Source organism: Pelecanus crispus, chromosome 3 (genome assembly GCF_030463565.1).
Source record: "Pelecanus crispus isolate bPelCri1 chromosome 3, bPelCri1.pri, whole genome shotgun sequence".
In the NCBI taxonomy this organism is placed as follows: domain Eukaryota; kingdom Metazoa; phylum Chordata; class Aves; order Pelecaniformes; family Pelecanidae; genus Pelecanus; species Pelecanus crispus.
Window position 1 is genome coordinate 58,588,812 of NC_134645.1, and position 23,443 is coordinate 58,612,254.

Genomic DNA, 23,443 nt, shown 5'->3' on the forward strand with positions numbered 1-23,443 from the left:
AGTTGTGTAGAAACTGCAGCTTATGCATTGTAAAATGCAAAAGCTGCAGTTGCTACAGGAACTGCAATCCTGTGCAATGAAAACTTAAGGTATTCTGTATTATTTACTAACTTCTTGTGCTGTTTATACTCCGTCCTGTGGGATCAGGACTCCATCCAGTAAACTGTGCAAAAACATGCCTAAGTTTAAAAGTATCAGTACTGTTGCCAGGCATGTGCTTCGATACTTTGTTGTCCTAACCCCTCAATTTCTCTGAAAGATGATATTAAAATATATAAATAAGAATGACCATAGATTAAGGTAAATGAAGAACAGACTAGAAAGACAGGAAAGATAACTCAGTGCTGATGAACTACACTGTGTGTCTGTCTCTGGTTTGAAAGCCAGTTGAAGTACATAAACCCATAGTTTCTTTATAGAAGTAAGTAGCACCCTGAGCACACTGCAAGGCACTTCATCTGATTCGTATAGCGGGACCTGTTTGGTATCTGTGAAAGCCCAGTGTAGCATATAGGAGATTGTTCTGTAGTTTCAGCTACTAATGTACTATTTTTATTTCACTTGTTTTTAACAAAATCTTGTGTAATTGAAAATCCATTCTTTATCCATTGGCATACACTTACTCACAGAGTGCACATAACCTTGAATAACACAAAAAATATTGTTGAGGAGCAGTTTGTGTTAGAACTGTTTCTGAAACAATAAGAACTTTTAAAGAAATGGTATATGCACTGATGAGAGCTTCAAGCTGTTTTAACTAAACCCTGTTAGGGCCATAACCTGGAAAAAACCCAAAGGTACTAAGGGGAGTCTGAGCGGGGAAAAAAAATGTCAAGATATTTTGTTGCTGTTGTGATTAGAGCAGACTTGTTTCCAAGAAGCCGGGACAGCTTTCCCTTCTGAAGACAGTTGAGCAGAGGAGTTTGTACCACGGACACTCCCATAACAGTGGCAGCACCTGCCCAAACAAGCAGGTCTTGGCTGCAAAAACCCAGGCATTTAGAAACTCTTGCAGGTGTTTGTACAGCTTAAATTTTACTTTGCTCAGATTTTCCTTACCACAGTAAATTAATTTAGTTGGAGGGCCTACCAGCAAACTGAGTCATAATGCTTACACAAAGACATTTGCGAAGATGGGGTGTTTGGTCATTTGTTCGCTAGGTTTTGCATGCGTAATTTATATTTGCTGGAGGGAACAGAAGACAAGACTCAGCACGCTCCCTTCCCGCAGCAAACCCTTTGCCTGTTGCAGGCAGGCAGCTTGCAGTGCACTTGCTCCATGGGCTTGCCAGCAATGACAAAACAGCACCGAAAGCGCTTGGCAGCAAATTATTATCTGAAATGATTTGATTTCAATAGATTTTTTCCCAGTCTAAAGCTTTTGACTGCCATTTGGTTTAGATTGAAATTGAGAGTTGTTATCACTCATAGCAATACTGTAATGTCATCATATGGTGCTAGGGTCTCTGGACTTGTAGGTCTGACTGACTATATGTTGGGGAGTTTTATGTTTCTTTTGTACCTTTGCCACTGCCTTTCTCTTTGAGGGGTTTGTGCAATTGGGTTTTTAAATGGTTTTGCCGATGATTCTTTATTCCAGATATTTTGTCTGTCTCCAGGATGAGGTCTGGCTCAACACTTCTTACCTTGAGGACTGTAGTGTGCAGCCTGCTTTGCTCTTTCTCTTACTACACATGCGTTTCAGCTGTCAGCATTTTCTTTGTCACTTCTAGTCTTGTTATTTCATTGCCCATAATATTTCATTTATCCCCTGAGGTTTTGTTTGGTTGTTTTTTGTCTGTTTCTGCTCAGTGTACACACCTGTTTAGAAGATGACTGGAAAGGCTTAGTTATATGAAGTGGGAGTCATGATGAAGCCCCAAGTTTCTGCAGCAAGATGGTAAAAGATGGCCTTTATGTTGTCCTTAAATCAACTGGGCTTAATGTGGAGCATGCTTGCTCTAGCTGGCCTCCAGGGTTACAAAGGCATTTCTTGTATTTACAGTTCTAAGTGACCTCCTTCCAGTTAGGCATGTGGAGGGCTGAACCTCCTCTGTAGCAGTACAGATGAGGCATACTCACTTAATTCGCTAGCTTTACCTAGTTTGCCATGACATCCCTGTAACTTGCTGTTGTGGTTTAGCCCCGGCCAGCAACTAAGCACCACGCAGCCGCTCACTCACTCCCCCTGCCCCGACGGGATGGGGGAGAGAATCGGAGCAGTAAGAGTGAGAAACACTCCTGGGTTAAGATAAGAACAGTTTAACAATTGAAATAAAGTAAAATAGTAATGATAATAATAATATAATAATGATAATAACAATAATAATATACAAAGCAAGTGATGCACAATGCAATTGCTCACCACCCGCCGACCGATACCCAGACAGTTCCCGAGCAGCGATCGCTGCTCCCCAGCCAGCCCCCCCCAGTTTCTATACTGAGCATGACATCATATGGTATGGAATAGCCCTTTGGCCAGTTTGGGTCAGCTGTCCTGGCTGTGCCCCCTCCCAGTTTCTTGTGTACCTGGCAGAGCATGGGAAGCTGAAAAGTCCTTGACTAGCATAAGCAGTACTTAGCAACAACTAAAACATCAGTGTGTTATCAGCATTCTTCTCCTACTGAATCCAAACCACAGCACTATGCCAGCTACTAGGAAGAAAATTAACTCTATCCCAGCCGAAACCAGGACACTTGTGGCCAGCTCTTGTGCTGCTGCATAGCCTGCATAAGCATGCTGTTCAGTGCTGTTGGCAAAGGGGCTGGGTTTTGAATGGACCTCAGAACAGAAATAGTTACTGGTTGCTGACGGCTTTGTTTCACTATAAGTATGTTTGGAAGGTAAGTTATGAAAATTCAAAACAATTCATGCCAGCATTTTTAATGCCATAATTTGATTAACTGTGACTGCAATACTCCTTTAATAGTAAAATATGGCACTGAGTGGATAGGGTGAATAAGAAGATTCATGAGGGAGTGCAAAGCTATACAGGCTTTGCTGGAATGAAGCGTAATGTGCTACTTGTACACTGCGTTGCTGAAAAACTGTGGGTGGCTCTTGGAGTACAAGTCTGCTCTGCACTTGCACGTCATTTGTTGTATTGCCAATTCTGTGCATCCTTCTTAAAAGTCAAGCGTGACCCACGGTCTGGTGGAAAGGCTGAAGTTGCAAGTGGAACTTGGGAAGAAGCTCATTGTAGTTGCCGCTTCTAAGCAGCTGAATTGTGAGTATGTAGTCTAAATGCGCAGGGAGAAAATGTTACATGAGAGAATAATTTGTAAGGCTTAAGCACTCTTAATTCTCTGGTGAATCGTTGTGGATGATGATTGCAGATAATTTGCTTGGAGCAGCAGTGGCAGCTTGCTTTGCAGATTCCCCAGGTCTGAGTTTTCTGTGATTACTGAAGGACGGCTGTTTGCTGAGGTACAAACACTTTCTCTGTAAGCAGCATGTAACAGTGTCAATTATTTTTTTTTCTCTCCGCAGACATTCTTGGTGCTAGTTTTGTTCGGTGTTCAGCAATTGGCCTTTTGTTTGGAAAAGACCCTGACTCAGTCTGTGACAGGATAACCGCATGTTGCATAAAAACACGAGGCAAAAAAAAAATTGTGCATCGCTGTCCTGTGGTAGCCTGAAAGTGGTGCAATGCCCCTGGGCTGGAGGGAGCCGGAGTCAGCCCCGGGGATCGCACAAGCCTGATCTCACGAGGAGGCTGCTGTGGCCCTGGGATTCTGGTCCCTGCTGTCCTCTCCCGGGGAAAAATCTCTCAGCCTCCTGCTTTGAACAAAGGAAAGGATGAGCGGTTTACAGCTATTTGACAGATCCTCAGAATTTGGATTATTCCCCTTTAAATTTAAGAATCACTGAAACCTGCCATAACCACTTCTCTGCTGTCTGGCGGGTGTGCCAGGGCACAACTCACCTTCTATCCCAAGTGCTGGTTATGTGGCAGGAGCCCACTTGTGCCTTTTCAGCAGAACAGCTGAGCTTCGCAAGAACTGGCTGGAGCTCTGCAGCTGGGCTGGAGCCCAGCCCAACAGCAGGAGCTGTTAATGGTGTGATCGAAGGCTTTAATTTAACCCCTTACCAGCAGTTGTGCTGATGAGCATTGGAGCTGTCAGATGTCACTGTCGCACCATTACCCTTCAAAGCAAAACTTGCTGCAGCGGTAATCCCGTAGAGTATGGCTTCCATTTGCTGCACCACCACGTGGGGCCGTTACTGTTAACTACTCCTTCTACAGCATGAGAGTTTCTAGTCTGCTCTTACTTAAAATGTAAATAGAAAATGAAAAATATTTCTATTAATAGTTGTACAGATACACATTTCTATCATGAATGTGTGGAAGGCCGTAATTACTTCTTAGTGTTATCAAACAAGAGTGCTGCATATCTTCTTTGTAGATACACAGAATTGTGCCAAATGGTGTAAGGGCCTTCAGTAATAATTTTTCCCTCTGATGGGAACAATCTTCCATGTTGTCTTTGGGCCCAAAAAATATGATACAGTGCATCAGAGTTGAGTTGAAATTCAGTTTGATAATAATGATCATGTGATGGCCAGTGACGAAGACTTAAATAGGTAAGGATCTGTCCCAAAGCATCCATCAAACATAGGCTTCAATTTCAAAGGTAAAGAGAGAATGGCTAATTTAAAAGTCTCTTTATCAAAGGCAGTTTTTATAGCAGGGAGGATGTATAAATACAGACTAGCAATTTGTGGGCTAATGCTTTTTTGCATTAATATGGTTAATTTGTTTTCAGTTCTCTTCTTCAAGAAATTAATTTCTCCCTCACTTTCTAGGAGACTTTGAAGTCAGCATCTAACTATCCACCTTTGTGTCTCTTCCCTCACCCCCTCACATTCCTGGAGTGCGTTTATGCAGGTTGAGAGCAAGTAGTTCAGTGCCTAGCTCTAGGGAATGAATTCATATTATCCATCTTAATTTTCAGGTGTTCAGGTTCACATACCTACATGGTAAACAAAACCAGTTTGATTTCAAGTTAAATGTTGATTCTACTTTTTAAATGGTTATAAAAGTCAGATTTAAAAAAAAAAAACCAAACAAAAAACTTTTCCCAGTATGACCAGTTTCTTTCCTGCTTCAAGTGGCGTTTCTTAAAAAAGATCCTGAAAGAAACTGCTTCTTCAAAATGAGTTTATTGTAATCAAAAATGTTAGCAAAGAGTCAGTTCCCCATACGCTGATGCAAGTTTGTCTGATAGAAAGTTTTTTTTCAGAACCTTTTCCCATCTGTATTCCTGTGGTTTCCACTGCCAGAGCAGCTGAAATGGGGGTCAAAACCCACCAGCCCTCCATGTTTATAAATGATGAAAAACACAGCATATCGCGTGCCATTACAGCTTTCTGACTGGGGTCTTCTCATGAAATAATGAACAGAGGAGTCACTAAGGGGGAACTAAACTGGATTAAAAACATTAAACTGAAAGTGCGTATCGGCAGAAAGGGCCTACCAAGTCTAAAACTGTGAGTGGATGGATTGAAAGCTAGGGCTACAAGGCTTTCTGCCGTGAAGACCTGAGTTCAGATGTCGGCATTTTTGAGCTTGTGGCTGTTGATGTTTGTAACCTCTGAAAGAAGAAAAAAGAGGTACGGTGTTACTGTCAGTTGGAAAGCAAGAATCCATTTTGCCCAAATGTTTAAGTTTTTGACATAATTCTTTTTCTATTGGATTCTTTCACTTCTCTAAAACTTAAAAAGAAAAATCCATTTCCTGAGCAGTAGCACTAAAACTTTCAGAAATTTTGCGCTGGGTGTGAGAAAGTCTTAAATCTGGTAGATTTTCTTTAATTAAATAAATGTTTTAGTCCTGTTCTGAAAGGTTCTCTTTCACGTTTAAAAGAAAACACGGAGAAGTTGTATGCGCCTCGATACATAGAGACTTTTTAAAATTGGAAACTTGTGTATAGGTGCAGATTTTCCTGGAGGCATATGAAGCCAAGAGGAGGCCACAAGCTCTGAAGAGCATGGCCTGACAGCAGCAACAGGCTGCTACCCCTTTGGGGTAGCCATTGTAGAAACAAGGTTAATGCCAGGTTTCTCATAAATTGGTGCTTTTCTTCCACTGCCCGTGATGCTGTCGAGTTCTGAGTTTTGGTTTTGCCCACCACAGCTGAAGGATCCAATTAAAAGAGACGGATCTCCTTCATCTGTATTTGGTTTTTCTTTCGAGTCTCTGTAATGTGAGGTGTCTCAAGTAAATGAGATGGGGAGAATGGTCTAATGTTGCTGCCATAGCCAATCTGCGCATTACGCTGACTGTAATGATGGAAGTTTCTGACACAAAATGCATTGCAGGTTATTAGCTTGACATAAATTAGAAAAAAAAAATTAAAAAGTGGGGGGAAGTTTTAATAAAATATCCTTTGTTATCCCCTAGATAACTTTTGTAACTTGTCTGTCTCCTCTTTAACAAAGGAAACCAAATCACTGCTTTCCCAGAATGAAATTAATAATGAAATTAATGCAAAGTTGGGGTTTTTTGGGGTTGGTTGTTGTCGTGTGTCGGGCTGCACCCCCCATCCCCCTCCAGAAATGAGGGATTTCATTGCTGGTACCTCATGCATCATCCGTGGTAATACAAAAAAACCCTTCTTAATGAGTCGTGCTTTCTTCTGATTTACCAGCTCCTGAATTTCACCAGGGTTTTTAAGGCCTTAGTAACTGAAAGTCAACTGTAGTTTGTGTTTTCTGCTATAGATCTTATGAATAATTTATTGGGAACTTATTGTTTGTCACAACATAAAGTGAAAACAATGTAGAGTTTTTAAATGTTAGCTAGCACGATAAATGATCATGTGAAAGGGAGTGTACTTGTAAAAATTCATCAGCGTTACAGTAACAACCCATTTCATGGGAATCCCTGCGCCTTGAGTGTATTGATGGATTCAGCGCGAAAGCTTCTATTCATTTTGCAGTGTAGATCATCTGAAATTTCATGTGCTGGAGGCACTATATTGGCCTGTAGGTGCATAAACATGGTATCAATATAAATAAAATATACAGCGGACCTGTGTTGTTAGCCTGTGTTTCCATGGTACGTCTGTTTGAAAGGATTTATAGCACAGCTGTAGAAGTTTCCTGGAGCATTGGTTTTAGCCTGGGCTTCCCCTTCTCTTTCCTTGCCAGTTTTCAAAAAGAAAGTGTATCTTTTGTTGGTCTTGAAAGTATTGAAGAAAAACTGAGAAAATGGCAAATAAGCTTAATAGAAATGTAGTACAGCTTTGTATACATGAAAATGAAAAATCAGTAAGATCCGAGAAGTGTTTCACGGAGGAAAATGGAGAACATCACTGACCCTGAGGAATGGGTATCCTGAATTTGAAGAGCACGTAAGAACGGATCAGGACCATCAATATCCAGAAAGAAGTTTGGTGTATTCTGCCATGGCTTTCAAGGCGAGGAGCTACTTGTGATTATTTTTGTCTTATTGGTGATGCTGTGAGTGCTTCACTTCAAAACCACTCTAAATTCCTGGCCCCACAGTTACAGCACAGCAAGGTGCAGGGGGGGGGATAGGCTGTTCGCAGGGGTGCTGACTTCCTGCGTGTTTGAGGGTATTGGTTCAGGTGGTGACGGAGGCTGAGGTACCCGCGCGCTGCCACAGCCGTCCTTGCCGGGGGGCCAGCAGCTGGGCAGTGAGTCTGTACTTGGCTGACCTGACTGTTCCTACCCTGAAGTACACTGTAACAAACTGTTGTTTGTTTGATTATTCATTTATTTTCTCCCTTCCTGTGTCGTTTTCCCACATACCTAAACCATCTCCCTGGAGGAAGTGGCAACTCTTCCCCGGGCCCCTTGTCAGCTCCTGCACAAGAAAGGCCCCTTGCTTGGGGCAGTGTCCAGTTGGGCTTTGCCTCATGCCTCCCTCACCTGCATCATGTCTTGATCCCTCTCTGTCTTCACATTTAACCATTCTTGATGTGTTGGGGTTTTTTTCTAATCACTCTGAAACATTACAGCTCTTCCCGATGCCACGAACACCCTCGCTATCTTAACGTCCTCCCTGGAAACCCGTGTCTTGCACTGTGTTTTCCATTATTATTTCTCTTTTTATTTTATTCCATTATTATTTCTCTTTCTTTTTAGCCTTACCTGTACAATAAAAGGCAGTGCTGACAGACCTGAGGAGTTTTAGGCAAAGATGGCAGGCCTTACTCATCCTGTTTATAGCAGCCAGAGCTCTAGTATAGATGCAGTTATGTCAGCACAAGAGCGCTTTACTATTTTACCATGTGGGTAATGCGTGTAAAATAAATCAAAGACCTGCTGTGTCCCAGTTGCGTATATGCGCCTTTATATTAATATGTTTTTAGCACAGAGACTAAAAAAACTATGTTTTTTACTGTAGTTCTGGGCTTGCTTCATATTGTTTGGAAAATTGATCAGAAGGTATTTGATTTCCCTGCTGCAGAACGCTGTGTTCTGCTATTGACTTTCCCTTCTCTGAAGCCCGTTGCTGGTGGTTTTTTTGTCTTTGTGCTGTAATTTCGCTGGATTCAGCCCCCATTTGTTACAAGTGGATTTATGACTTAGCACTGCCTCGCTTTTCATTGTTACAGAGCTTTACAAAAGCTGCAGTTTCTTTGCAATTGCTAATGAATTATGTTTTTCAAAATCATTGTGGAATGTTTTTCAGCCCCAGTGGCTTCCAGCTTCAGTGTTGAATGCAATGTATTGGATTGGAGGGACAAAAAAACCCTTCTGTTTTTATTGTTGGCAGAGGGGAGAGTGTCAAACACTTCCCCCCGTGACGTGTTATGTTCGATAGATTCCAGCATTTGCGTCAAGCTGAGAGGCATGATTTTTCTTCCCTACCTAATACTAAAAGCAAGCGTGAGTGCTGTAGCAGCATGGTCTCTCTGAAGCTGCATTTCATCAGTAGTTAAGCTAAGTGTTTACCTATGTCTGCACTGCTGTATGAGGCACTGAGACGCTTGGACTGTTATTTCATGTGTAGAAGTATTTATTGTCTGAAATCCCATTTCTTTAACCATTCTTCCAGCACAGCTCATTTCCTTGATCCAGAGTTTTGCTGCTGCTGCAGGATGTTATCATTTAGCATGTGTCAGCTCTGGCTCCTAACATGCACGAGTAATGGACCAGAAAGCCTTCGCTCTTCCCTGAAACAGCTAAGGGGATGGTCCAGAGGTTGTGGTTTGAGACTCAAAACAGGACTTTTACTAATCTGTACTGCTGGAAACTCACTGAGCTGGTTAATTCCCTCAAACACCTGCTGAGGGGGTTGCCACAGCGATAGGTCTTTTCTGTTTCTTTGTTCTGACCTGTGACCTATAGCTAGTGTCTTGTAGGCAATTTCCATTACACACCTGCGTACCTACTCTGTCTCTGCACAGGGGCTTCCCTTCACCTTCTCAAGAACCTCTTCGGAGGCTGAAATACGGTGTGTGGTGGAGGATGCCGGGCAGAACAGTTGCTTTCAAAGTAAAACAGACTCTTGGAGACCTTTGGTGCTCAGATGTAGCTTTGTTTAATCATTTCAGAAGCTAGACTAGAAGATGCAGTGTGTGTTCAGAGCAAACAGGGAAACTGTTTGGGGGGAAGAGACTGGCAGAATTTTCTAACAGAAGTTTTCTGCTGTAGATGCCTTACACCTGCTGAAATGGTTTCATAAAATTATTTATAAGTTTATGAGCATTTTAGCTCACTGGTTATGTCACTGAATTTTCCCAGCACTCACCTGGGTCTCACTTTGCACAGTTGCTGTCTGCACGGTGAGATTAATCCTGTCTTGGGATCTGCAGAGGAGTGTTTAAATTTATAATTCAAATGGATACAGCTCCTGTGGCAGAAACTGTGAAGAGGTTCATGAATTTCTAATTAGAAGGGATTCAGTCAATGAATATAATTTCCTAAACTGACTAAGTTGTGGTGTGGAGCATAAATGAAGCTTAATGTTTAGGTAATTAAAATATGCGCATTCCCCCTAGAATGTGTAAGCCCTACCCTAGGTGCCCAGGTTTCCTTTTGGATGCTCTTCTCTACCATGCTTGTGTATTTCAGGTGCAGAACAGCAACGCCTTCAGATAGGCGGAGATGTCCCTTATCTGTTACATTACATACAGAACAACTGAACTGAAGTTATCACAGGAGGAAAGGTCCCTCATGAATTTAAAACCTGCCATTCCAGTCAGGAAATATGTTTCCAGCTTCTTCCCTCTGTATTTTGTGCTTTGTACTTTCTTCCCATATGTGTTTTTTAGGCTTAGCTCATAAACGACTGTAAAACTATTTTCAACATTTTTACAAGGAAGGTAGTATATAAAACCAAAATGACAATATTTAGCAGACTGTAATTATTTGGAAAGAAAATGTATCCAAATGATCACATAAATCACACAGCGTACAAAGTAAGCAGAAGGGCTGCCTGTGAAGGAAGCTTCTTTCTTCAGCCCTGAGGCGAACAACTTAAAGCTTGAAGCATAAGCCACAAACCTTGCTTGTTAAGCTTACAGCTCGCATTTTCTTTCAAAAAGAGAGATTTGTAAAAAGCACTTCGCTGATTCGCACTTCTGCACCAGAGCTCCCAAGCCTTATCAGTTTGGCTCCGCAGTGGCTTTCTGCGGCACGCGCAGCGCAGAAGGGTTGGTGATAGCAGGCAGTACCTGGGCAGCGCGATGCCTGCGGACCTTCCCTTCCTCTAGCCGCTGTCACAGCTTCAGCCAGGACCTTGGGGCCTTGTCCTGTGGCCATCCTCTTGATGGCATTGACTTCGAGTGAAGGAGGAGGCAGGAAGGAAATAGGACTGCTAAGAATATGGCTTTAAAGCTGGGAGAACACAATGTTTCTGCAAGTTGAGATTGTTTTAAATTGGCTGTAGGTGACTTGATGGAGGAATCCCTAGTTTAAATTCAGTGGGCTTCGCTCTACAGGATATTAGCATTACTAATTTTTAACAGCTCCCTCTGGCTTTATTATCAGTATTTGAGATTCAGTGCTGCGCTAACCTTGGACCTCAAGGGGAGCTGGACAAGCTGGTGCTAAGCTACTGTTTGCCCTCCCTCTTATGCATTCCCTGGGGGTTGGATACAATTTATGAATATCTCCATTTCTCCAGAATCTTCAGATCTTAGTTGCTGTGATTTAACAGTGTATTGACATGAGCGATACGCACCGGCAGTGTCTGGGTACAGTACGGGTGACTCAGGCAGGACCCCTTAAATCCGGAAACCATGCAAGTAAATCAGACACTTTTGGGAAACACTGGATTTAATCATGTCTGCACTTGACTGGGTACTTTCTCAGATCATTGGGTTTCTTGCACCAACACTGCATCTTGTGTAGGTGGCGTGAATGTCTGGTACACCTCAGACAAGCTTTACAGGCACTCGGGGAGGGCAGTTATCTGGGACAGCAGACTGCTAGGACAGAAAATGCCTATCGCTCCGACGCCTGCTTTGTCTAGACTGGAGTCATGGAAATGCAGGCTAGGGATGTCTGTTACTGCAGTGGCTGTTAATATAAACCCAAGCACTCCTCTGTTTAATTTTTAAGATTTGGTTCAGAAGCATGAAAGATGCACTTTCATGAAACTAATCTTTGAAAATATTTTTCGAAAAGATCTTATAGCATGCTTGAGAGCATGCCAATGGTACATTTGTTAAACATTCTAGAATTAGCCCATGGTATAAAAAAGGCCCTGATCCTGCTGGATTAAAGTCAACACAACCTGTGGATTTTAATGTGAGGTTTAGTGTGAGGCGTGATGGATTTTAACCTAAATAAATAGAATTCCTTGAGGCTGATAAAAGTTCTGTGCTCTGTGTTACAGATCTATGCCAGAAGTTCAGCTGAGAGTAGTATTTTCCTAAGTATTTTCCTTTGGTTTCTTGTCTAGTAGCAATAGGAAAAATACCATTTTGCTGGAAGGGCAGGTAGGTATATTAATCACAACAGTACAGGACTATCAGGTTTTTGCATTCCAACATTGCAAAGTAGAGCTTTTGAGGAGGGAGAGGAGAGTTGTCCTTGCTTCTGTCCTCCACAGTCATCTTGATCCTATAAAACTGCTCCTGTTTTAACAGGGTGGGCTTGACAGTAAATGAGAAAAAAGAAAGCAAATACAGTCAGTTTTTTTAGGATTTTGTTACACAGGATGCAGCTGGCTATTCAGCTGAATAGTTTTAGGCTGAAAGTAGTAACTTTCCATCTAATTGCAATCGCAGGCTAGAACTTCATGAGCAACTGCTCAAGCAAAAGACTTCTATAAAGCCTTAGGAACCTAGATAGCATCTTGTAAATGATACTTTACAAAAATTAGGATATTTTAAAAAAAAAAAAAAAAAAAAAAGAACAAAAACCCCAAAACCAAACAGAACACTTGCAGCAAGCAATTTCTTAAGGCAACAGATAAAGCATCAGAAAGCTGGGATCTAAAGGCATGTTGGGGGCACAGTGGATTCTCCTGACTGGCTGCATGAAACTTCTGAGATGGGATAGCCAGTAAAATATTCCTTTTTTTCATCTGTGCAGCAGTGTGTGGACAAACAGGGCGCTCATGAATGAGAAGTGTTTGGAGCATGGGCTTGTCTTGCTCTCCCTCCTTGCTGACTGCTAGGCGGGGGTGGGAGAGTGCCCGAGGAGGATTCGCAGCGATGTGCCTGCAAGTCTTCTCCAGATGCAAAACTTTCTCAGAATCCATTTTGACAGAGGTAATGGAGAAAGAGAGGGATGCCTGGTGCCAAATAGCTAATTTCACTTTCCTGATCTGTGAACATCTGTGGAATTTCCCTGGGCTCGGTCCAGCTTCTGCTTGACTAGAGGAGTCCTGTTGGATCTGTCAGTAAGTGAACGTCGTCGTTTTTTCATGCCGACTTCCGCTCAAGGACTTCAGTTCCCTTTTCACGCTATAAAATCGGCAAAAGCAGATACGCAGACCCATGTATGGTCAGGCAAAATCCCTGACTGGGGGCAATGACGCTGTGTCAGCCCTGTTCACTAGCAAGCACGTGGCCATGAGCCATCCTGTGCCCTCCTGGCTGCCGTGGCCAGCCAGTGCAAGCCAGCTCAGTCGTGTGATGGCACAGCAGGCTCCTCTCTACTGTAGATCTTGCAAACTTTCTGGGCGGGCTAATCCAGCACTGCTTTGTGGCAGTCAGTGGTAATTTCCTGAGTAGTATTAAAAGGCTGCATTTCCAGAAAATTGTGTCTGGTTTTCTTTTTTTTTGTGTTAAATCTTAAGAATGTTCTGTCACCCTTTCTATAAACAAAGGGCATAGGAAGTACAATTTCACAGAGATAAGAGATTTACATGTAGGCTGAGGAATGCATGAACAAAAAGACCTCCAGTATTGAGAAATAAATCCAGGTCCTTTTTTATTTTTTTGGAGCATGTGTACTACTGTGGTTGCTTACTCAGCTATGATGGCCTTTTGGTTACAGTACTCACTTTGCAATAACATCACTAGGGGTAGGACTGGCTGACAGTAAAATAGCCATAAGTAGGTTCCCCCATGGTTTCACACACAGATCAACCAGCAAAGCGTAGTTCTCAGTACTGACAACTATAATTTCTTCCTCCATTCTAATGGGAGTTTTCCCACTGACTTCAGCTAGACTTGTTAATAGCAGGTGCCTTTTAGGCAGCTGGCTTGCAATCTTAAATTAGATACCACCAGTGGGACTTGCCTCATCTAACTTGAGGCAGCTGAAACCTGTTGGGCAACTTGTTCTGTAAGAGTTCCTGTCTCTCTCCATTGACTGCAAAGGGAGCTTGGATGACCAGGTCCTGGAGTAGATGGTTGTATCCTTAATTGGTTTAGTGGTGGACTTGGTAATGTTAGGTTAATGGTTGGACTGGATGATCTCAGGTCTTTTCCAGCCTAAACGATTCTATGATTCTATGTTTGAAGGAAGGTGATTTGAATTCCGTCTTGTTGACCAACTTCTGTGTGAGAAACAGGCCTTGCTGAAATGTATTGGAATCCTCCAGTATTTTTAGCTGAGAGAATGCTCTTTTAAATGCCAGATTTTCGCTGTGTATTCTTCCTGAAGGTAAATTTTGGGAAATTGCACTTGAGCATATCTAACAAATTGTGTGATGATCTAGTGAAAATAACACATTCCTCTTTCTATTATGTTTTGAATCACTTCTGTCTGACAGTTTTACCACCTTCTGTATTCTCCAGTGGTAAGGATGGGTTTAGCTGTTTTACTGGAGTATTTCAGAATTTATCCTGAAAGTGGTTGCTTCTGGAGAGGTTAATGTTTCCCATTTGAACGGTTTTGAGGTAGTCCCAGGTTGTGTTACCCTGTTTCTTCTTCCCTTTTTCTCCCCTTCAGATTTCTTCTTTCTAGTGTTTGGATATTTCATTAACCTGACATCTGTTCTGTTTTAGGAGAAACCTGATGCCAGCCCCACATCTCTACAGCTGCGATCCCAGATTGAGGTAAGCACTTTGATTTTGATCACCCATTTTTGTTTGTTCTTTAATTTTATATTCTGCATAAATTGGGCAAAGGCTGCTCTCGTGTCTGCTCTCAGTGCTATGTGTCTTCTCTTGCAGGAGTCACTTGGTCTCAGCAGCACTGCGTCAACACCTGACACTGAAAGAAAGTAAGTGAAGGTACAGGAGGTGAGAAAGGAGGGAGGGGTAATTTGATGCATTTTGTTTTTCCTTGAAGTAAATTCATTTTAGATTGTATTGGTGTTTCAAGATTTCAGATCCAGCCACTGTTAATGAAACCCATTTTGGAACCTGCTCCTTCTCTCGTTCTCTTTTGGCCCTTTATTGTTTCGGTTTTTAGATCAAGGGAGTGTCATCTTTTCTCCCCTCTGTGAGCACTTGGGGTGTGCATACACCAATACGACTGGTAGCTGTTTTTGAGGAACATCGCTGGTTTCACATTCTCTGCAAATCAAACCTCCTTAAAAAATTACTTTCTGTGACTAGGTCTAAATGCAGCCAAAAAGAGATAGGTGAGGGGAAGGGAGAGTAACAAACTTAAATCACTTTCATTTTCCTGTGCACTCCTGGGTTTGTAACTGTGCTTTTGAAGAAGGTGCCAAGGGAATGAAGTATTTAAAACCAAGTTAAAAGGAGCTTTAATTTTAGTAGTCCTTAATAAAAACCTCTCTGTGACTGAGAGGGTTTCTGCTTACTATCACCTCCTGCTGCAATGTGTGTGCTTGTTTCCTGCGCCTCCTTTCTTTGATTCCAAGATCTTGGATCCCAGCTGCTAAGGGTAATGTGCAACACTGCATGAAGACAACTGACACTGTATTTCTAATTGCCTGCACTTCATGGGGCAGTGCCAGCTGGACTGGTTCAGAGGGAGTACAGGAATCCAGTTGTGATGTGACGTGCTTTTGTAAGGTTTTGCAGTCCCACATTTGAGTATATTCTAGTGATTCAGCACTGGACGGTAATAGAAAGGTTGTAAGAAATTGCTGCCCTTGCTCTTGCTAGTTCAGTAGAAGGAGTGTCAGTCCCAGAGGGAGCTGTGGTGGATGCAGGGTATGGGACTCGCTTGAGTGCCAGCCATGTAGAAGTCAGTTGTACGGTAGGGAACAGCTTTTGGGGGGCTTCCTGTGGGATTGTCTGAAAGCTGGTTCATGCTAAAGATCTTGGAAAGCAATAAATTATTTTTTACAGGTGCCTTGTCTCTCTCTGTCACTCAGAGAGAAAGCAGTGATGGTTTGCTTGATGTAGACACTCATTTTCAAAACAGCTTAAGACAGATGAGGTGAATTTTACCTTGGGTACCATCACTGTCCCCACATTACATGCTGTTAACAGAGAAAACCCAGAAGGCTTAGAGTTTGAAAGTAGTGCTTCAGATACTGAAACATGGAAAAGTTTTCTGCAAGGATACCTCCCTGTCTAACATTATAATGAAGCTGGAAGTGCCAAGTGAATGCGAACATTATGAGAACTGTAATCTGGGAAGTAAGGCTCCAAGGTTATCCTATAATCATAATACTTTTCTCTCAGTCTCAAAGCACTTTCCCCATGGGTAAATATCATCATCCCACCTCAGGTAATAATGAGATAAAGATCTTGCAGGAGGACAGCACACAACTGGGAATAAACTCCTCTTACAAGTTCTAGCCAGCTTCCTAAAATGTGTCTCTGTGTAGGTGTTGTACCACAAATAACTGAGTGAGAAGACAGTATCTACAAAAACATCTTCTCAGTGACTCTGTTCTGAGAGAGCCCATTTACCTCACTGAAAGAAAATTAACCTCGTTATCTTAGTTCAGATGGAAGGGACCTGTGATTTTTGTGAACCCTTCAAGAATGGAAGTGTCCTGTTTGAGGATTTGTCGGTCAGTTGAAGGACGTACATGATTAACCTGATCAGATACATGAAACTGGCGGAGGGCAGGTTGTGTCAAATATTTGCACAAAACAAGCAATGTGATGCATGCTAATTGGACAAAGTGTTGAAAATAATAAATGATATCTACTCAATACCATACAAATTATTCAAAACTGAAATTATACAGGCCTGTACCTATTAGTGAAAGCCTGCCACATTGATGCTGGTTTTGTCCCTCTAGTTTGGAGGGCTGAATTGTCACGGGAATGTCTCTTCCAGGGAGGCAGAGTTTACAAACTTGATCTGCAGGAAAATGGCCACTTCAAGTCCATTTGCTACTAACATTTTGAATTTAATGTTTTTCGGGGGAGGACGGCACGTTGGCCCTGGAGGGTTTTTTTGGTTCAGTGTTTAGTTTATAGCTTTCATCTGAATTTGCTGCATGGGCATGCTACGAGATGGGAAAGCTTGTCCCTTCGGGGATGCTGCTTTTGTGGCCCCCTCATGCTGCATGGAAGATCTGGGGTAAACCTTTTACAAAACTTCTTTTGTTGTGAGAAGACTCCAATTTGCCAAACGTGAAACTTGATGCAGATGTGCATTGATTTCTCATAGTCACAAATAGATCTGGGGGGCAAAGGGAAAGATTTGTCCCAAAATAACCATCCAGAATTTCAGGAGCTGAAAAACCTGTTGTTGTGAGTACTCTTCCAAAGCCCAAGTAAAAGCTTGCCCAAGAAAAAGTTCTATTTCTACATTCTGAAAACACAAACATTTTCGCAGGGTGAGGTGAGGCGAGTTGTTTCTGGTCTTGTGTTCTGAGTGGGTTGCTTCAGAAAGTAAAAGCAGTCCCAAGGAAAAACCCATGATGGGAGGAGAGAGCAAGTGTCCGGCTGGAATGTGGTTGCTCTTGGTAGCTCCCTCTCCCAGCACTGCTGTCTGCACACCCTGCAGCTTAATGCTACCAAGGTCTAAAGTTTTAAAATAACACACCTGGATGGTTGTTTAATTTGCCAGAGTTGAGAGATTCCAGACAGAAAGAGGCTTTGAGGAAGTCTGGAAGAAGTTATGTTTGTTTTAACCTGATTTGGTTTTCCTTTTCTGTGGTGCCCAACTGAAGAGAGAGCCTGACAGGCTCCACTGTACACTGCACTGAAAACAGATTAGCCTTGGTGCTCTGTGGTAGGAAAAAATCCCGTTTGTGTGGACAAGCAGTGTATGTTCGGTCTTGCCTTGAGTCTTACTAACTCTGCTGCCCAGGTCATTATTATTACTGTCTGTTGAAAGCCGTTGTGAAATTAGTTGGTGCCCTCAGTCCAGCAAGTTGCTCAATGAGTGTCTGTCCAGTGGGTGATGTGCTGTAACACAGAAGAGCAGCCGTAGTGCCTGGAGGGAAGCAAAAGGGGTTAAACGAGCCTGGAGGTAGAGTTGCTTGTTACTTCAAGTCATTGTCCCTCCAAAAGACATTTGGGGCAATGCTGCCTTCCTCTGTTGCTGACAACACTGTTCCTGTTAATTGGATGAAGCTACAAAAAAAGACTGCACATATGAACCTGCTCTCTGCATTGTAAATGCCCTACCAAAGATTGTTTTTGTTTGATTGATTCTGACAGAGAGAAGAATCTTTGCTGCAGTAAAGGCTTCTGATATTTGTGTGAATAACAGCAAGGGTACTGATGTGACCTGAAAAGCTATCCGTAAACAGCAGACAACAAAGTCATGTTTGTTCAAGCTTTGCCTCACAATTGCTCTGATTTTTTGGCCATACTGGAGTTCCTTCTGTAAATTGAAACAGCTGGGCAGGCTTCCGAGTCATATAATATTCAGCAAATAATGCAAAGCATGGAATGAGATGTTTGTAGCTTTCTTCTCTTAATAATAAATTTCATCTCCCTCTGCCCTTCCCAATGTTCCCGTCTTCCAGTCTTGTCGTCAGTTGTGGACCTAGTGTAAGTTTGCAGATTCTCAGTGTGCCTTCAGCAAAGTGGCAATAGCATCTTTAACAGTGATATTATTCATTCTAAACAAAAATCTCCCCAGAACTGCAGGTGCTCCTATACAGACACCTGGGCTTCTGCTTTTGCTAGAAGAATCATCAGTGTAACAAATACGCAGGCAATGTGTTCTTAACAGTTACTATTACTTCTTTGTCCCCATACCATGTTGGTCTGGGGATGTACTGTATATACAATCCCTATTATTTCCAAGTGATGGCAACACCCCAAGGATGTTTACTCAGGCAGGGGACTGAGCAAGGTTTTTCTCATAATTGTAAACAGAGCATTTAAAACAATGTAATCCAACTTTTAGCCTGTTCCCGGTTTTGAGCATTCAAGTCTACATGACAGACTGATGAGCTCTGCATGTTTGCCAGGAAATCCAGGTTAAACCCCGTCCCCTGAACTCAGGCTTCTGCATCCTGACTCTCATCCTGTTTTTAGAAGAACTGGGGATGTTGCAGAGGGGAAGTTGTGTGTTTTCCCTCTTGGGAAATAGATCTGTTTTCTGTCACTGTTAATTCCAGCAGCCTCTGGGCAATTTTCAAATGTGGTGTATCAAAGAGCTGCCAGGAAAGAGAAGAAAGTGGATGAAAGACCCAAAAGCACTGCATACAGATAGGATGAGGTACAGTCAATCCTATATACTCATTTTTTTTCTTTGCAGCTGCTAGAGAATAGAAGGACAAGAAAACAACGCATGGGATAGCAGTTGTGGCTGTATCTGGCATTTTGCAGGCATTCTCACCACCTTCACATGGCAGTAGGTGTTACGATTTGTCACCTCCTACGTCAATCACCTGCTGTTTCTTGAACTGTACCGCTCAAGCACACTCTTGACCAAGTAGATGGTCATACCTCATATTAAGTGCCACAGTTCATCCTGCTCTACTCCTCAGCCTGCGGCACAGTACAGTTTACGCTTTCTCAACCCTGTGATCCTCAGGACCTAAATCCCAGACTCTGCCAGAGCAGGGAGGTGAGCAGAAACAGACTTGTCAAGCAGGAGGTGCTGGAGAAAAGCATGCACGCACGTGTGGGGTGCAGGCGGCACAGGGCAGCATTGCTCGGGGGCTTTGCATTCCCCCAGCGTGGGGGAGCTGCTGTACCTCCAGCAGCTGTGTCCTCAACTCCTTGCCTCAGCTGCTCCCGAGAGTGAATGTCTTTGTCATCTTCTCTGCGTGTGCAGGACGTACGTCTTAAAGTGAGCCCCTCACACGTTGTGTTTATACAGTTTGGCCAGATCCCTGGTGGCTTGTTGGGAACATCAGAGGAGGAGTTGTAGGCTGCTCAGGCGTTACAGCTTTCTCTGAGGTTGTTAGCAGGCAGCCAGTGAGGCCGCAACACAAGTGGCTGCTATCTGCATGCTGTTGTCTGTGCAGGAGAAACTATTGACTGAATCTGTTTTCAAGGATTTTCTGCAATGGATGTGCCCTAGTAAAGCCAGTTACCATCTTGTGCTATAAACTTGAACTCCAAATTAGCCTAAGGCTGGGAGAGTGCCTGCAGTTCAGTGTTCCCATCTTCCACAGTGATTTTCAGTGAAAACAGCAGTCTCTTTAAAAAAGGCTTTCATTTTGCAAAAGGGTTCTTGCAAGCCTGAATTCTGCCCCCTTTGGTACACTAATCTACTGGCCTTTGCCAGTAGTTTTTAACACTAGGTTTCCTAATGCTCTTCTCCTGCAGTATCCAAACTGCAGGTCAGGCTTTGAATGCAGAAGGTTATTAAATCATCCCTCTGGGTCATGGATGGTGGGCCTTAAATTCGATTACGTTTCATTCTGTCAACTTCTCAAGGTGCCCAAATAAACTTTGGCAGGTATTTGTAAGCTCATCTGCAAAGTAACGGGAGTGCGGTTCTGACAGAGGATGTGAGGCAGAGAGAGGGCAGAAACTGTGAAGAACAAAGTGGAAAACAAATCCCCTAGACCAAGGATGCTAAAGGCTGCACTTAGTTACTAACAGAGTAAATTTTCCTTTTGCATAGTTTAAAAATGGAAAGGAATATTGGAAGAAAAAGAAGAGCTTGCTGTACTTGAGGTATCTGCATTTAAGATACCTTTTTTTTTTTTTTTTAAATAGCCCATGCTTGCACAGAATCGAAAAGAATCAATGAATGTGTACAGCCCTGTTTTCACTTGTTTGAGGCCTGATTTAGTCAAAGCCGAATTATTCATGCTGCCTTTAAACAGCCTCCTCAAGAGAAGTAGGGCAGGAAACTCCCACAATAACCCGCACAATGGAAGCGAGAGGCCAGCCAAACGCCGCCCAGGACACGTGAGGAGGGAAACCAGTGTGCCTTTGAGCAGCTGGAAGAAGATTTCAAGCCTGGTAATTTTGTATGAGGAAGCATGAAGGGCGCCTTTCATGAGAAAGCCCGATTTGTCGCAGCTAGTTGACACGGCACGGAGTGAGCAATGCATGCAGAACGGGGTGCATCGCATGCAGTATGTTGGGCCCTGCTCTTTGCTATCAAAGAGTTTTTAGCTGACAATTATCTGCCTCCTGGCTGGGACCCACCAGTCGGTTATCAAATACGTGACGTAGCCTCATCTGCCTGCTGCCAGTCACAGGACCGAGCCCATGGGACCAACGTGATGGCTTCTGTGCTGGTGGTGGCAGAAAATACACATATGCACACACAGCCCACAAGCAGCTCAGTGTTTGTTTCCACTGCGAAAGTTTTGACCTGCTTAAAGAGCCATTGCTATGGAAACCTAATGAGAAGATAATTGAATGAAATGTCTTTGCTTTCCGTCACTTTCTCACACTGGTGCCTGCAAGGTCAGAACCTTGCAGGCCTGCTTTCTCTTCAGGTTCATGCAAATTTGATAAAAATACCAAAGGCCCGTTTTCTTCCTTGTGCCAGCTCCGGTTAGATAAATCATCTCGTATTCAGTCAGGAGCAGTTACAAGTCTGTCAGTTTTTCATACTAATTATGTGGCTGGGCCATTTCTAATGTACGTGGATAACCAAATGGCTTTGCAACAGAGCCAGCGTGTGCTTTTGCATTGGTTTATTCACCGCTATGAATGTGCATAATATTTGTACATTGAAAATCCCATCCAAAGGATTTTCCTCAATGGGCTATGGATAGTCTTTGGGAGGAAATAAGAGGCCCGCTATCAGTTTATTGAAGATCATAACAGTAGTGGTTTCATTATCAGATGGTGCTATGTACCTTTGGATTTTATGGTCCATAAATGAGATGTGGCCACATGTTAAGGCACATCTGCATTTAAAATACTTAGTGTTGAAACAAAAACCCATCAGAAATCCTGTCATTCTGAGTTCTCATGTTTGTTCTCTTTCGAGAATGATGAGCTTTCAAAAATCAACAGGCGCATTCATGAAAGCAGCACATGGTGTCATTTGTTTCCTTTCCCAGTTCTGTGGTGTACCAGCACATTCACATCTCAGGGTATGTGTGACTCTGTCTCTTGCAAAATCAACCACACTGCATGCGAGATAAGCCCTGGCATTTTTGTCTGAGATCAGAATCAGTCCAGAGTTAGCAGGAAAAGCTGTAGCCTAGCAGCTCGATACAGCCTAGTTAAAACCCATCTTAATAATCAGATACAGTCTTAGTTGGCTTGTGAGACAAATGCATGCATTGGTTCTTCCTTGCACTCCAAGTTTTGGAGCCCACCTCCAGGATTCAAGGGTTAATTTATGAAAGGGAGGGATTGCTTAGGTATAGCAAGGTCATCCCCACTGCAGCACTTTTATGGAAAGATAGATTCAAAGACCATTTTGGATGCCTGGCTTTGCCATTGTTCATGTAAAACCCACAGGCTGCAAAAGAAGAACCAGAAGTGCCCTCCAGAGGCAGTCCTCATGTCCAGATCTTTGTTGTCAAAGACATCTGGTCTGGTCTCTGTCTTTCAAGCACCCTCTTAAAAGCCGTTAGTTTTTAAAGCTGCCCTCGCTTTCTCTACATACTGTTGGAAGTTTGTCTAAACAGTTAGGAAATGTTAACTCCTCTTTTCTAATTTCTTTCCAGCTTATGTCTACTTGTTCCTGTGCCTGATTTATTGATAGGCAGTAAATTAATCTTCTTGCAGCTTTCAATTTTGACTGACTGAACAGGCAAAACTTTTCTAGCTTTCTCTTGTAAGATAAGCTGTCCGGTTCCCTGACTATTCTAACAACTTTTCTCTTTACCGCTTCTGGTTTGAATTCATCTTTCTTGAGCATGAGTAATGATGGTTGTACAGCTATTCCCATATATATTCATTCTTTGTACTGCCATTGGAATTTCCCATCCTTATGTCTTTTAGGATTAACATGTTGGTTTTTTACTCGGGCATCCTTTTTCAACTGGTACCCCCCAGGTACTCTGTCATTTGCAAACCTCCAGCATTTGAAAGACTGACTTGTGTGTCAGTCCTATTTGTGTACTTGCACATTTTAGAGTTGAATGTAATCTCATTTCTGTTAAGCCAGTCTTTCTAATCAGCTAGTTCCTGGTCCAGGTTCTCCACTCCATCTGTTGGTACTAAATTTTGTGTCACTGATCACTGAGTGGTCTGCTGTAATTTACTAAACTCTGCTGAAACCCATCATCTCTCTAAGGCAGTAATATTTGGTTACTCCCAAAAGTAGCTCCATTTTTAGATTATCTATTTTGCTGCCTTCCCCCCCCCCCCCCCCCCCCCCTTGCCCCCCATGTGTTTATTTTGGCAGTTTGGCTCCAAGAGGTCTGAAGTATTGGCCTAGAGATGGGTTTGAATCTGTGAGATTAATGGATTAAAGTTTTGACCCCTTCTGCAACTCGCTTCCAGAGATTATGGTTTGATAAGAAAGTACTCCTTCCCTCTGGCCATAAATCTTCTTTTTTCTTCCTTCTTGTCTGAACATATACCCATACATTTCTTCTGCTATATGCTGTGACAGAGTACTTTTCATGTGAAAGCTTGCTAATGAAGTTGTACATCAGACCACAACAAAAATGAAGGCCTCCACGGTAGAGTAATGGCATTTGGCTCCCTTTCAGGCACGCAGTGCTGAAACTTCTGCCAAGTGTCACTGCATCATTAACTTTCAGTACAAGTTATCAGTCTATGAATGGAAGAACACAAATCACTTTCAGTGCACGTTCACAGAGGAGCTGCAGATTTAACAGAGTAAGGGAGTATA

The 23,443-nt window shown here is 42.8% G+C and overlaps 1 protein-coding gene across 1 annotated transcript in view; it reads left to right on the top strand.

Moving 5' to 3' along the window:
• The window catches only part of SASH1 (SAM and SH3 domain containing 1), a 580,485-nt gene that overhangs the window by 505,229 nt on the left and 51,813 nt on the right, over positions 1–23,443 (top strand). The window contains exons 3-4 of the mRNA XM_075707699.1: positions 14,383–14,433; positions 14,551–14,600. Coding sequence (XP_075563814.1) covers positions 14,383–14,433; positions 14,551–14,600 — 101 coding nt within the window. The remainder of the gene's footprint in view (positions 1–14,382; positions 14,434–14,550; positions 14,601–23,443) is intronic.